This window comes from Euleptes europaea, chromosome 7 (assembly GCF_029931775.1).
Source record: "Euleptes europaea isolate rEulEur1 chromosome 7, rEulEur1.hap1, whole genome shotgun sequence".
Taxonomy (NCBI): Eukaryota; Metazoa; Chordata; class Lepidosauria; order Squamata; family Sphaerodactylidae; genus Euleptes; species Euleptes europaea.
Window position 1 is genome coordinate 101,142,332 of NC_079318.1, and position 14,619 is coordinate 101,156,950.

A 14,619-nucleotide genomic window follows, 5' to 3' on the forward strand; every position below is an offset into this window, starting at 1 on the left:
ATAAAGTAAAGATAGAAAAACAGAATGAACATAATTATTGGATTAAAAATAATAATCTAGAACCTTTATGTAAAATTTTGGATAAAAAAGAAATTAATATTACATTTTTAGAATATTTATAAATGAAAAAGTATTGGAATAACCTAAAAGAAAATGATATAACCGAACTTAGAGATAAATCAGAGCTTGAGAAACTGATGATACAAGACAAAACTCCAACTTCAAAAATTTATTCAGTTCTGTTGAAAGATAAACTAAACCTAACAACCAGTATTGTCTACTCAGACCGGCAGCGGCTCTCCAGGGTCTCAGGCAGAGGTCTTTCACATCACCTACTCGCCTGGTCCCTTTAACTGGAGATGCCGGGGATTGAACCTGGGACCTTCTGCATGCCAAGCAGAGTCTCTACCACTGAGCCACAGCCCCTCCCCATAGACTAGTACATATGACATACGCATATATGAAGCTGCCTTATACCGAATCAGACCCTTGGTCCATCAAGGTGAGTCTTGTCTAGTCAGACTGGCAGTGGCTCTCCAGGATCTCAAGAAGGGATCTTTCACATTACCTACCACCTGGTCCTTTTTTAAACCGGAGGTGTCAGGGGATTGAACCTGGGACCTTCTGCATGCCAAGCAGATGCTGTACCACAGAGCTACAGCCCTTCCTTTGCTTCTCTCCAAACAAGCACCCCGATGTTTGAGGGGAGGGGACCCTACTTAGCATTCTTCTTCATGAGAACCATCTGATGCAGGGACTTTTTGGGTGTGGCCCCAATGCAACACAACTCCCTGTACCAGCCTGCAGGCTTGAGGGGTCACTGCAATGGGGGCCCACATACTTTAAGGACTTTCTCTTCCCAAGAGGAGTTTTGTATCGGCCCCTGCTAACTAACAGTGCAGCCGATCCCTGCTTTGGCTTTTACTACAACTATCCCAAGGGTTGCTTATCGTATTCGCTTATAGTCTGCTTTTCTCATGGAGCATTCTAGAGCAGGGGTATCAAACATAAGGCCCGCAGGCTGGATGCGGCCCTTTGACAAATCTTAGTGCTGGTATCGCTTTACTCTGCTCTGGTTAGACCTCACCTACAGTATTGTGTTCAATTTTGGGCACCACAATTTAAGAAAGATGTAGACAAGCTGGAACGTGTCCAGAGGAGGGCAACAAAGATGGTGAGGGGTCTGGAGAACAAGTCCTATGAAGAAAAGTTGAAGGAGCTGGGTATGTTTAGCCTGAAGAGGAGAAGACTGAGAGGGGATAGGATAACCATCTTCCAGTACTTGAAGGACTGTCATATAGAGGAGGGTGCAGAGTTGTTTTCTGTTGCCCCAGAAGGCCAGACCAGAACCAAGTTTCGTCTAGACCTTAGGAAGAATTTTCTAACAGTTAGAGAGGTTCCTCAGTGGAACAAGCTTCCTCGGGAGGTGGTGTGCTCTCCTTCCCTGGAGGTTTTTAAGCAGAGGCTAGATGGCCATCTGTCAGCAAGGCTGATTCTATGACCTGCTTAAGCAGATGATGAGAGGGAGGGCATCTTGGCCATCTTCTGGGCATGGAGTAGGAGTCACTGGGGGTGTTTGTGGGGGGGAGGTACTTGTGGATTTCCTGCATTGTGCAGGGGGTTGGACTAGATGACCCTGGTGGTCCCTTCCAACTCTGTGATTCTATGATAATCTGACCCACGAGGCAACTGAGGCAGCCACTACCACCACCACCCCACTCTCGATCTGGGCTGGCGAGGCATGGCCTGGCCCGACCAAGCGACGTTTATGTCTTATCTGGCCCCAAATGCATTCGACACCCCTGTCCTAGAGGAAAGACCCATCCCACATGACGAGGCCAGGGGGGCCAGAGAGGGCATTTGAATTCTTTGAGGCTGCTTTTGAGGGGTTATTGTTTTAATGTGTTGCTCTTGTAATTCTGGTCTGAATTCTACGGCGGGCAGCCCTGGTTCCTTTGTTCGGGAGAAAAGAAGGAGAGGGAGCTTTCAAGCACACCAGCGCCTTTCTCCATTTTAATTTTAAAACAGGGCCATTCCCAGGAGTTCCCGGCTGCTCTCTGTTACAAGCAGCCGGCAGTTGTACGCACATCCCCATTCGCTACTCTTGAGATGAACGACACAACATTTTACTAAAAGCCGTTCGTGGATTTTAGTTTTGACAAGCACAAGTTTCATTTTGGTGCGGAAAGGAAAAGATATGAATTAATTCAGCAAAAGGACCAGAGAAGCCGCCTTTTCTTTTTTTCCTTTTCAAAATGAGTCGCAACACAATGTTGGGTTTCCCTCTGTGGACCTGCACAGAGGCAGCTGTGCATTGTGTGTTTGCGTGTGTGTGTGTGTCCATGCTCAAGAGTGCTAAAGCGAGACCCCGTGTGGCATGCTGGATTTGGACTGGCCCCAGGAGGGAGTGATGGGGAGGGGCTGTGGCTCACTTCATAGAGCATCTGCTTGGCATGCAGAAGGTCCTGGGCTCAATCCCTGGCATCTCCAGTTGAAGGGACTAGGCAAGTAAGTGAAGTGAAAGACCTCCTCTGCCTGAGACCCTGGAGAGTCGGTCTGAGTAGACAATACTGACTTTGATGGACTGAGGGTCTGATTCCATACAAGGTAGTTTCATGTGCTGGGAAGGGGCTGTGGCTCAGAGGTAGAGCCCGGGTTCAATCCCCAGTGGCATCTCCAGTTAAAGGGACCAGGCAAGTAGGTGATGTGAAAGACCTTTGCCTGAGACCCTGGAGAACTGCTGCCGGTCTGAGTAGACAATACCAGACTTTGATGGAGCAAGGGTCTGATTCAGTTTAAGGCAGCTTCATGTGTTCATGTGATGGCCACTTGGACGGCTTTAAAAGCCAGTCCCCAACACATTCAGGGGTTGGTCTAAGATGGCTAAGTGGATCCTCGCTGGTCAGAGGCCGTGGCTCTCTGGATGCCCATTCTTTGGGGGTAGGGGGAACGGGGTGGGGGCTCTGGCCCCCATGCCCCACTCGTGGGATTTCCAGGGGCACCTGATTGGTCACCCTGGAAAACAGGGTGCTGGACGAGATGGACCCACCTTGGTCTGACCCAGTTGCTCTTCTTAGATTCTTACAAGGCTACTTGAGATCTCCCAGTCCAAAAAGGGGGTCAGGTGCTCATTTGAACGTAAGAAATTGCCCTGCTGGGACAGAGCCGGGGGTGGGGGTCCATCTTGCCCAGTATTCTGGTTCTGCCAGTGGCCGGACCAACCCATTTGGAAGCTCCTACGCAGAGTGGGATGGTGACGGTGGTCCTGTCACTCGCCCCCAGAACCCAGAAGTCTATTATTGCCTCTGTGCATGAACAAGCTGTGGTGCAGTGGGATCCGGGTTCGAATCCCCACTCTGCCATCACGTTGGCCAGCTGTCCTTGGGCCAGTAATTATGATGTGCTGTGCCAGTAGGGTTGCCATCTCTGGGTTAGGAAATTCCTGGAGAGTTGGAGGGATGGAGCCTGCGGAGGGCAGGGTTTGGGAAGGAGGAAGAGGAGAGGAAGAAGAGTTGGTTTTTATATGCTGACTTTCTCTGCCACTTAAGGGAGACTCAAACCGGCTTACAATCTCCTTCCCTTCCCCTCCCCACAACAGACACCCTGTGAGGGAGGTGGGGCTGACAGAGCTCTAAGAAAGCTGTGACTAGCCCAAGGTCACCCAGCTGGCTTCGTGTGTAGGAGTGGGGAAAGAAGAAGAAGAGTTGGTTTTTATATGCCGACTTTCTCTGCTAGTTAAGGGAGACTCAGACTGGCTTACAATTGCCTTCCCCTCCCCACAACAGACACCCTGTGAGGTAGGTGGGGCTGAGAGAGCTGTGACTAGCCCAAGGTCACCCAGCTGGCTTCGTGTGTAGGAGTGGGGAAACAAATCCAGTTCACCAGATTAGGGTCCGCCGCTCATGTGGAGGAGTGGGGAATCGAACCCGGTTCTCCAGATCAGAGTCTTATCCACTACACCATGCTGGACCTTAGAGGGACCTCAATGGGGTATCATGCTATGGAGTCCACCCTCCAAATCAGCCATTTCCTCCAGGGTAGCTGCTCTCTGTGGCCTGGAGATCAGTTGCAATTCGGGGAGATCTCCAGGCCCCACCGAGGGATTGGCAACCGTATGCACCAGGTTCCTTAGATGAATGCTAGGATGAGCATGTCTCAGAGGGGGGGGGTTCCACTGAGCCCCTGGCAGACCCTTCCTCTACAAACGTTTCCAAGACGACCGCTCGGTGGGTGAGCTTGGGCCCCCCTCCCAGGGTCTGGACCTGACAACCCTAGAGATGAAACCAGAGTTTGATTCCCAATCTCGTTGCCACCACAAAGGTCTCCAATGTGGCAGTGCCCACTCAGTTGCCACCCTCCATGGCGGCGGCTGTCTCCCCAGCATCCGATATGAGGGACTATTTAATCAGCAGCCGTGGGCTCGCCTCTTCCCTTCGATGAAAAATGCATCTCCTTTCTCTCTGGATGAGGGGGCTTTCAAGTGAGAGAGGGACTTTTGACTTATCACCTGTGGAGTTTTCAGAAGGACAAGAGAGGTTTTTTGGGGAGGGGGGAGCTTCTTTTCAGAGGTCTGATTTCGTCCCCCATAAGTGAGGAGGGGAGAACGCCCACCCTTCAAGCCTCATCAAAAAAAGAAAAGGGGGAGGAAACGGAATTCTGAAATATTGATGATGCCTCAATCGCTGGGAAGACGCTTGGATGAGGGCGGCAAAGAGAGGGCGGGCTCACGGGGATAAAAATATAAAACTTCAAGAGAGGGTCTGGCCACCGATTGTCACACAGGAAGATGAAAGCAGGCCCCGGGGAGGTGGTGACGGGGCCTCGCTTTCTCAGACAGGGAGAGGCCGGCTTGTGATTGATTAACCTTCAATCGAAAATAAGATCCCTGGCGGTGTTTGGAGGAGCAAACCCGAGAAAGGCTTGTGCTCTGAACTACGAAGCGAGAGGAGCTCGGTGCTCGTGCTCTTCACCTCCATGGGACATTAGGATGGATTGCACAAGGCACTTACAGGAGCCCACCTGAGACCCCTCTCTCCAAAAGACTCAGCCTGGAAGCCTCTCCCAAAGAAGCTCTTCTCAGACACCGGAGACCCAGGCCAAGGGACACCTCTGCCATTTACCCTCCAGGCCAGGACTGGAGTCCGGGACAAACCCCCCCCCCCTTCCCATTGGAGAAACCAGCTGCGGTTTCAGGCACCTGCCGGTTGAGTCTCTCGGTCTTCCCCTTCCATTCCATCTCATTCCATTGCTGGGGAGGGGGAGGCTGAGCAGGAATCCCCCCCTTTGCCACTCGGGGACCACACATTCCCCTGCAGTTTTTATGAGGCACCGAAGTCAGACGGAGCAGAATTACAGCCCCCGCGGCAGCGGTAAATCAGGCACGCCATGAATATATATGAAGGCATTAAAAAGGGGGGGGAGCACGATCAATGGGACAAAACGCCCCAAATGTGGGGGTGAGGGAAGGGGGCAGACAGGGAGAGGTGGAATCACTGGGGTGGCATCAAACCGATGTCCCTGACAGGGCGGGCTACGCCTCACCAATCAGCCAAGTCCCTGATAGGCATACGTCTCCTAGGCAAGCTCAAGCCGTGTGCCAGCAGGCCCCTGGCTCCAATCTTGCCTCTGAAACAAACTACAACAGAGAGCCATCGTGGTGTAGTGGTTAAGAGCGGTGGTTTGGAGCGGTGGACTCTGATCTGGAGAACCGGGTTCGATTCCCCACTCCTCCACATGAGTGGCAGAGGTTAATCTGGTGAACTGGATTTGTTCCCCCACTCCTACATATAGGGCCAGCTGTGTGACTCTGGGCTAGTCACAGCTCTCTTAGAGCTCTCTCAGCCCCACCTACCTCACCGGGTGACTGTTGTGGGGAGGGGAAGGGAAGGTGATTGTAAGCCAGTTTGATTCTCCCTTAAGTGGTAGAGGAAGTCGACATATAAAAATCAACTCTTCTTCTTCTTCTCTCCTAGCTTCCATCTACTCAGCTGGGGGGTCCCTGTCTGCGTGACCACATCCCGGCATACCTCACAGGGGTGTTGTAAGGTCCACTGAAGCTGCGAACTGTCTGGGCCCCTCATACCTCTCCGCACTGGGATCTGCGCCAGAGGACCACCCTACTGGCAGAAGGAAGGAAGGTGGGCAGGGGTCTTTCACATCACCTTCCTGCTTAGTCCCTTTAACTAGAGATGCCGGGGATTGAACCTGGGACTTTCTGCATGCCAAACAGAGTCTGAATCACTGAGCCACAGCCCCTCCCCATTAGGAATTGGTTTTCTAAATCTTCTAAAGTGTATTGTTTAAATTGTTTTTGTGATAATGTATGTTATTTAATGATGTTAGCCGCCCTGAGCCCGGCCTCTTCTGGGGAATAGGGCGGGATATAAATTGAATTATAAATAAATATAAAGGGAGTTTAACCCTTCAATCCCTGCAGCTTTGCCAATAGAGACTGACTGCCTCCCAGCTGATATTGGCCACAGGAATAAAACAAAGCAGGCAGAGAGGGTGGCTGAGCTTCTGGGCACGTCTGGGCAACCGTGACTCTCCGGGGGGGGGGCTGGCACCCAGGAAGCTACCTCACCCTGAGCCTGAGCCACATCTTCCCCAGGGGTCCAGACAGATAGGGCCCTTTCCCCATCACCTGCAGCCGCCATCTTTTCACTGGAGATGGTGGGGACAGAGCCGGGGCCCTCTGGCACGCCCCACTGGCGCACCCCCGCTGGGCCCCACATCCAAATTGGCCCTATTCTGGAAACTGCCTTTGGCTGGCTGCTAATGCTGTTGGAGGAAGTCTCCACATTGCTCACAGCCCTGCCGCCTTCAAGCTGCTGCCAGGACCAGCCGACGCAAGGCTCTCCAGTTCAGCACAGAATGAAGTGCGGAGTTAATTGGACTGTCCAGGTAAACTGGCCCTTCCCGACGCTCCTGGCAGCTGTGGGCTGGCTGCTCAAATGGCCGAAGGGCAGTGCCGGCTGAACATGCATCCCAAACCTTTCCAGAGGAGCAGGCCACAAGGGGAAGGAGGCTGGAAAACCGTAGTATTCTGGACTGCTAGCGAAGAAGGGGGAGACAAAGGTGGGGGAAGAGATGCCACAGAATTGCTTACTCAGGACAGTCAGCTTGGCCCGCCGGGATCGCAGCGCTGCTTCTGTGGCCTGGCACTCGTACAGAGCATCGTCCGAGAGTTCGGCATCGGTGATCTCCAGGTTATACTGCCCCGAGTCGGCTGACCCAATGATTCTGTAGCGCGGCCAAGCTGAGGACAGAGAGGAGAGGCAGTCAGGCTGGGGCAGGAGGTCACGTGAAGGAGGCGCTTCCTGGGACATGGCTCCAGGATTCATTTTCAAATCCAGGTCTTCCCCCTCCCCATCAGGTAAAGTGACAAAAATGGCAGGAGCACCTCTAGCATGCACAGAGGGTAGCAGCCATAACAGTGTGCTTGTGGAGGCCGAATGCCATCTGTCAGCCCTGTGGTTGTCCCCAACCTGGTTTTTCCCAGGTTGGCTTCTAATCATCCTAGAATCAAATTCCAGGGCTAAGAGCTTCCAGGGCTGACTGCTTCAGTGTCCCTCCCCATAACTGGCTCTAGAAGGTCGGACCAGAACCAACAGGTTGACATTAAATCAAAAGAGTTCCCGTCTAGACACTAGGAAGAATTTTCTATCAGTTAGAGCAGTTCCTCGGTGGAACAGGCTTCCTCGGGAGGTAGTGAGCTCTCCTTCCCTGGAGATTTTGAAGCAGAGGCTAGATGGCCATCTGTCAGCAAGGCTCATTCTATGACCTTAGGCGGTTCATGAGAGGGAGGGCACCTTGGCCATCTTCTGGGCATGAAGTAGGGGTCACTGGGGGTGTGGAGGGGGAGGTAGTTTAGAATTTCCTGCATTGTGCAGGGGGTTGGACTAGATGACCCTGGTGATCTCTTCCAACTCTATGATTCTATTCTAAATGCCCATGGGCAGCTATGAAAATCCCAAGCGGCTAGTCCCTGTGGCATCATAATGCATGCACAAAGCCTGCAAAATCTCCAAAGGCAGAGGAGGGGATGGGTGGGGGGAAGCAGGATTTCCAGGGCTGAGAGCTTCAGTGTCCCTCCCCATAACTTGCAGAAGCAGAACAAAGAGCGCAAATCTAGGCAATAAAGACCTCGGGGCAGGATTTGGCTGCCTCCGTGTGGAATTTTAATGCCAGGCAGACCCAGCCCTGGAAGTGGGCAGCGCTTTGCCCGGGCCGTGTGGAAAAGGCCAGTCTGAGGGCAGAAGACTGGCAACCCACAGGAAACCAGAGAGGCTCAAACGGGTGCCGAGGAGTGGGAGGCTCGCTGGTGGTTGTGGTCTTGATCCGCGCCCAGGATCCTCCTCCTCCTCCTCCAGAAGGTGGCGCTGTCGTCCTGATGGAGGGGGCAGCGAGCTCCCAAAGGAGGGACAGGCGGGGAGGGGGGGGGAAGGCTTGTAGATGGAGAAAACAGGATTTGTGCTCCTTCTGTGCAACAAGGGAAAAGGGATGGGAAGAGGCACCAAGCCCTTACAACCAGGCAGGAAGGAGCAAAAATGAAGCACGCGGTCTCTCCTGTCTCCAGGGATGGCAAACAGCCCACCCAGCCCACAGGAGGAGTGATGGCACCTTCCTTGGCACAGGAGGCCTGCTTCCAGCCCTGGCCCTACAGAGGGGAGCCTGTGAAATGGAGGGAGTGGGTGGGTTGCTATTGGGGGGGGGGGAAGCGCGTTCCCTCAAGAGGAACATAAGAACTGCTGGATCAGACCCACGCCCATCAAGTCCAGCAGTCTGTTCACACAGGGGCCAACCTCCAGGAAGCCCACAGGCAAGACGGCTGCAGCAGCACCATCCAGACTGTGTTCCACAGCACCTGATAGAATAGGAATGCACCTCTGATCCTGGAGAGAATAGGCATGCATCATGACTAGTATCCATTTTGACTAGTAGCCATGAATAGCCCTCACCTCCATGAACATGTCCACTCCCCTCTTAAAGCCTTCCAAGTTGGCAGCCATCACCAAATCCTGGGGCAGGGAGTTCCACAGTTTATCTGTGCATTGTGTGAAGAAGTACTTTCTTTTATCTGTTTTGAATCTGTCGCCCTCCAACTCCAGCAGATGACCCCGCGTTCTAGTATTATGTCCACTCTCTACATACCATGCGTAATTTTATAGACCTCTATCACGTCTCCCCTTAGCCGCCTTCTTTCCAAGATAAACAGCCCTAAGCATTTTAACCGCTCCTAATAGGGCCGTTGCTCTAGTCCCCTGATCTCCCCCTTACCTTTGAGGCCTTGCCCCATCCCCAGGGCCAGCCCATCCTTCGTCCACTGCACAATCCCCGAATAGTTCAGCACCACACAGGAGAGCACCGTCCGCTCCCCAGCAACCACTGTCTGGTCTTCCGGCTCCTCAGTGAAGCGGGTCTGGACCACTGCGGGGAAAAGAGATGGGGAGGTGAGGGGGGAGGCCCATGGGGGATCGGAAAGGTCTTGGGTCGTTCAGGGGAGCCTCCCTACTCAGGGGCATTCCACCCTTGTGGATCAGGCGCCGGACAGCAAAGAGGGCTGCCATCCCCACAGGTCACAACAAATTCAGTTTACAATAAAAAATAAAATCAAAACATCTCTTAATTAAAACTATTAAAATAGTTACAAACGTCGATGGCGCTCAGTAAACAAAACAGTTGCTGGGAAATTCGGATGCAGTTCAAAGTAATTGGAACCCACACCTCCCGTAAACCAGGTGTGGGGAGATAGAGGCTCAAATGAGCACCTCTCCTCCGCCCCACGTGCCTTGCCTAGGAGGGGCGAGGGGGTCGATAGCAGCCTTTTCCTGAGCGGCAGCCACAGTCACATGGCACCCGATGAGCCACCGGCCCTGGGGCTACTGTGAGATTGATTGGCGCATGCAGCGGGCGGCCTGGCTCTGCGCGGAGGCCGGGCGAGCGTGTGCGCTTCAGAGAAAACAATCCAGCTCGGCAACACAAAAGGGGGCAAACACATTCCCGGGGAGAGGAGCTTAAGCAGAAAAGCAGAACACCCGTCTGGTTGACGGACACTCGGGACCAGCTCCGGAGCCTGGGCTGCTCTTCCTCCCAGCGTCACTCCGTCTCCTCGGCTTCTGGGACTCCAACAACATATTTCTCCCCCCACCAACTCAGCCCCCCCAGCTTCCCATTGGCCCTAGAGAATCAGAGAGTTGGAAGGGTCCATAAAGGACATCTAGTCCAACCCCCTGCTCAAAGCAGGATCAGCCTAGAGCATCCCTGACAAGTGCTTGTCCAGACTCTGCTTAAAGACTGCCAGTGAGGGGCAGCTCACCACCTCCCCAGGTAGCTGATTCCACTGCTGAACAACTCTCGCTGTAAAAAAACAATCCTAATATCCAGCTGGTACCTTTCCTCCCGCAATTTAAACCCATTATTGCAAGTCCTCTCCTCTGCTTCCAATAGGAACAGCTCCCTGCCCTCCCCTAAGCGACAGCCCTTCAAATACTTCAAGGGAGCAATCCTGTCCCTCCTCAGCCTCCTCTTCTCCAGACTGGACATCCTCAACTCCCTCAGCCTTTCCTTGTGGGGCTGGGTCTCCAGGCCCCTGATCTTCCTCGTCACTCTCCTCCACCCCCACTCCATTCTGTCCACATCCTTTTGGAAGTGAGGCCTCCCAGGTGCCGCCTGACCGGTGTGGTGGACAGCGGGACTGTGAAATCAAGCTCCCTGTGTGAGCTTCTCCTATTGCGGGGAGAGACCCCAACTAGCTCCCGGGATGGGGGGGCACCAAGGTCCGAGATGAGGCTCCACACATCCCCCAATCAGCTCGAGTAGCACAAGAGAGGCCCGTCCCGGCCGACACGTGCTGAGAGCAGTTGCAGGAGAGCTCGCCCCGTTCGTGCCTTGGAACTGGGAAGTCCCGGCTCCTTCTTCAAGAATGCTCAGAAGCTAGTCTCATGCAGGAAGAGGGCTACAGCCCCGTCTTTCATGGGGGGGGAGGAAGATGACTGGCTGACACCTCATGAAGAGGCCCAGGGCAAATCTGATTTTTGCCTCCCCCAGCTACTGTAGAAACCCAAGCTTCCCTGTAAATCTCTAAAGATAAGATAAGTGGCCACTTCCTGCCCAAAGGTCAGGGTATCCGTTGGGGTATCAGATGCAAGACGCAGCGTCAAGGCCCTGTTTTGTGAGGGGGGGTGCAGAAAGGGCCCCGTCTTTTACGGCATGGTTGCTCTTGTTGGTGGTCCTTAAGGCATGATGGTCCCAGGTTGTACGGAGCTGCCTCTGAGTCTCTGGTGCTCAGGCCCTTCAACAGGGGAAGCCAGGGTTGCCAGCTCGGGGTTGGGAAATTCCTGGAGGGGAGGGACCTCACTCAGCAGGGTCTAACGCCACAAAGTCCATCCTTCAAAGTACCCATTTTATCCAGGGGAACTGATATCTGTAGTCTGGAGACCAGTTATAATTCTAGGTGATCTCCAGCCACCATCTGGAGGTTGGCAACCCTAAACGAAGCCCATCACATTGCATTTGTGTGTGCGGAGGGGCACGATCCATGGATTTTTAGGCTCTCTGCAAGACCACCTTCTTGTGTGCCTCTGGAGCATCAGAGGGCTCCTGAGGTAGGGTTGCCAACCTCCAGGTGGGGCCTGGAGATCCCTGGAAACAATTGATCTCCAGATGACAGAGATCAGTTCCCCTGCAGGAAACGGTGCTTTGGAGGGTATACACTATGGCATTATATCCTGCTGAGGCCCCTCCTCTCCCTAACCCCCCCCCCCAGTCTTCACCCCCAAATCGCCGGGAAACTTCCCAGCTAGGGTTGCTGCCTCCAGGTGCTAGCTGGAGATCTCCTGCTATTACAATGGATCTCCAGCCGATAGAGATCAGTTCCCCTGGAGAAAAATGGCCACTTTGGCAATTGGACTCTACGGCATTGAAGGCCCTCCTCTCCCCAAACCCTGCCCTCCTCAGGCTCCTCCCAAAAAAAACCTCCTGCTGGTGGCAAATAGGGACCTGGCAACCCTATATACCCCACTGGAGTCCCTCCCCTCCCCAAACCCCACCCTCCTCAGGCCCCACCCACAATATCTCTAGGTATTTACCAACCCGGAGCTGGCAAGTCTACTCTTAGGCCTGGCAGCCAGTGGGGGTGGGGGGAGGTGGGGACTCCAGAGCGCGAGGGTGGGGGTCTTCATCACCACACGATGACATCATTTCCAGTGCGACGCAGAAGTGCTGGCATCACACTGGGGCTTCTAGGTTGCATTGGAAGTGACGTCACTGCATGGCAACAAAGATTGCCACCACCACCCCATTTTGCTTGCCTGCTTCTGCCTGCTGACCAGATGACCATCAGCGGGCACTGGCAAAAATTACCAGTTTGCCTGCCATTAGCAGGCACCGAGCCGACCAGCAGATCGCCAAGGGAAGGAAGAACTGCTGGCACAGGATGCAGAGGGGGCATTTGATTAAGTCTCCCTTTCTGTCCCCAAACTGAGATTATTAAAAAGCCAGATACTGACTATTGAAGCAAAGGGAAATCCTGAGGACTTCAACACACCATACAGTTTTGAAAAAGCATAAAACATCCAAATGCACACGAGCGCACAATGTCTCCATGTGCTAGCATGGGCATCACGGCAACCCACATGCCAAGGAGCTGCCACTGGCCTCTTCTCTCTCTCTCTCTCTCTCTCCCCGCCTTGCCTGCCAGGGCCGCCCCCTCCTTAGGAAATGTGGCCAGGCTGAGGCTTTGGCGAACCTCCAGAAGGGAAGGGAGCATGTCACGATAGTGCTGGGACGATTGCATTTCTCCAGATGTTGTGCCTATGGCTGGCTGGGGGATTCACCACCCAGACAGCCAAGAGAGGACCACCTGGGGACAGAGATTCCTGGGTCGGGCCTCTCTGCAGGGCCCCGACAGTGACTCACGCGTGGTTTCCAGGGCAGCTGTGGAAACGCTGCATGCATTTGGCTGGGAAAGGCCTGGCTGTCTGCCTCATCTCCACCCTGCTCTGGAAATGCTGCGGTGAGGATCGGGTCCCCTCCTTTCCCATCTCGAGGCAGGCCTGGGTGCCACATCAATTTATTTATTTTATTTGTTCGGATAGTTATATATAAAAAAGGTAAAGGCACCGGGTTATTACTGACCCAAGGGGTGACGTCACATCCAGAATTTACTAGGCAGACTATGTTTATGGAATGGTTTGCCATTGCCTTCCCCAGTCATCTACATTTTACCCCCAGCAAGCTGGGGACTCATTTGACCGACCTCGAAAGGATGGAAGGCTGAGTCCACCTTGAGCCGGCTACCTGAAACCGACTTCCGTTGGGATCGAACTCAGGTCGTGAGCAGAGCTTTTGACTGCAGTACTGCAGCTTACCGCTCTGCGCCACGGGGCTCTCTTTGGATAGTTATATCCCCCTTTTATCCTCACAATAACGCTGCAAGGTAGGTTAGAGGCTGAGAGTCTTTGGCTGGCCCAAAGTCACCCGGTGAGCTTTCATGGCGGAGTGGGGATTCGAACCCAGGTCGCCCCGATTCTAGTCCAGCACTCTAACCGCTACGCCAGGCCGGCTCCCACGGAGGCCTCCTCTGCTTTGCAGATCCGCCGGCATGCATCTCCGCGCTCCCTTCCTGGCCTGAATGCCCCCTCTGTTCCTGCTCTTCAGAGGAAGCTGGATGAAGCCGGCAAGAGGATTTCACAGGGCCTCCAGAAGTCTTTGATCTCTTCCCCCCCCCCTTGGACAGGCCCTTCTCTGGCACAAAGGAAGAGGGCGGGGGGAGGCCGAGGGGGTCAGAAAGACAGACCATGTGGGGGGGCAGCCAGAGAGGATGCCTTGCGTGGGAAGGGAGATCAAAGTGGGGGGGGGGCTCTGCCAAGGGACCAGGTGAGGAGCTGGAGGAGAGAGAAAAGATCGGAGCGGGGAGGGGGGCAGAGCCAGATCAGAGAAGCCATTCCCAGTGTGGTTCCCGGAGCATGGCCGAGCAGGCGGGAGGGAGATGCTGCTTCTTGGGGGGTGGGGGGTGGAGGAGGCCCCCCACCAAGCAACACATTGAACTCCCCCCCCCAAACACAATCAACGAACAAAGCAACACTGGCAAGGAAGGATTAGATCTGTCTTGCCCCGAAAGTCCTCCAAGGTTTTTAGCACAGGACGAGTCCCTGCAGAGCAGGCCTAGGGTTGCCAGGTCCCTCTTCTCCACCTGCGGGAGGTTTTTGGGGCAGAGCCCGAGGAGGGCAGGGTTTGAGGAGGGGAGGGCCTTCAATGTCATAGAGTCCAATGGCCAAAGCGGCCATTATTCTCCAGGGAAACTGACCTCTGTCGGCTGGAGATCAGTTGTAATAGCAGGAGATCTCCAGCTACTACCTGGAGGTTGGCAACCCTACCCAGAGGGCTCACACTCCATGCGGCTTGTGGCACATCTTCCTGCGCAGCCGGCGGTCCCCACCCCCTTCTCCGGCCTTCTGTCCCCGCTGGCTGAGATCAGCACATTCCAAATCCTGCTGCCCGTTCAGGATACTTACCTGCAGCAGCAGATTCCAGAGGGGTGGGGGGGGGTTGCTTTGGGAGTGGAAAATCACAGATATTCACAGTATCCCTAGGATCCCAAGTAATTATCCTAAAACC

The 14,619-nt window shown here is 54.0% G+C and overlaps 1 protein-coding gene across 1 annotated transcript in view; it reads right to left on the bottom strand.

Moving 5' to 3' along the window:
- KIRREL1 (kirre like nephrin family adhesion molecule 1) overlaps window positions 1-14,619 on the bottom strand; it is a 78,931-nt gene that overhangs the window by 13,948 nt on the left and 50,364 nt on the right. Inside the window, exons 2-3 of the mRNA XM_056852595.1 lie at window positions 9,280-9,429; window positions 7,109-7,258 (exon numbers count right to left, since the gene is read on the bottom strand). Coding sequence (XP_056708573.1) covers window positions 7,109-7,258; window positions 9,280-9,429 — 300 coding nt within the window. The remainder of the gene's footprint in view (window positions 1-7,108; window positions 7,259-9,279; window positions 9,430-14,619) is intronic.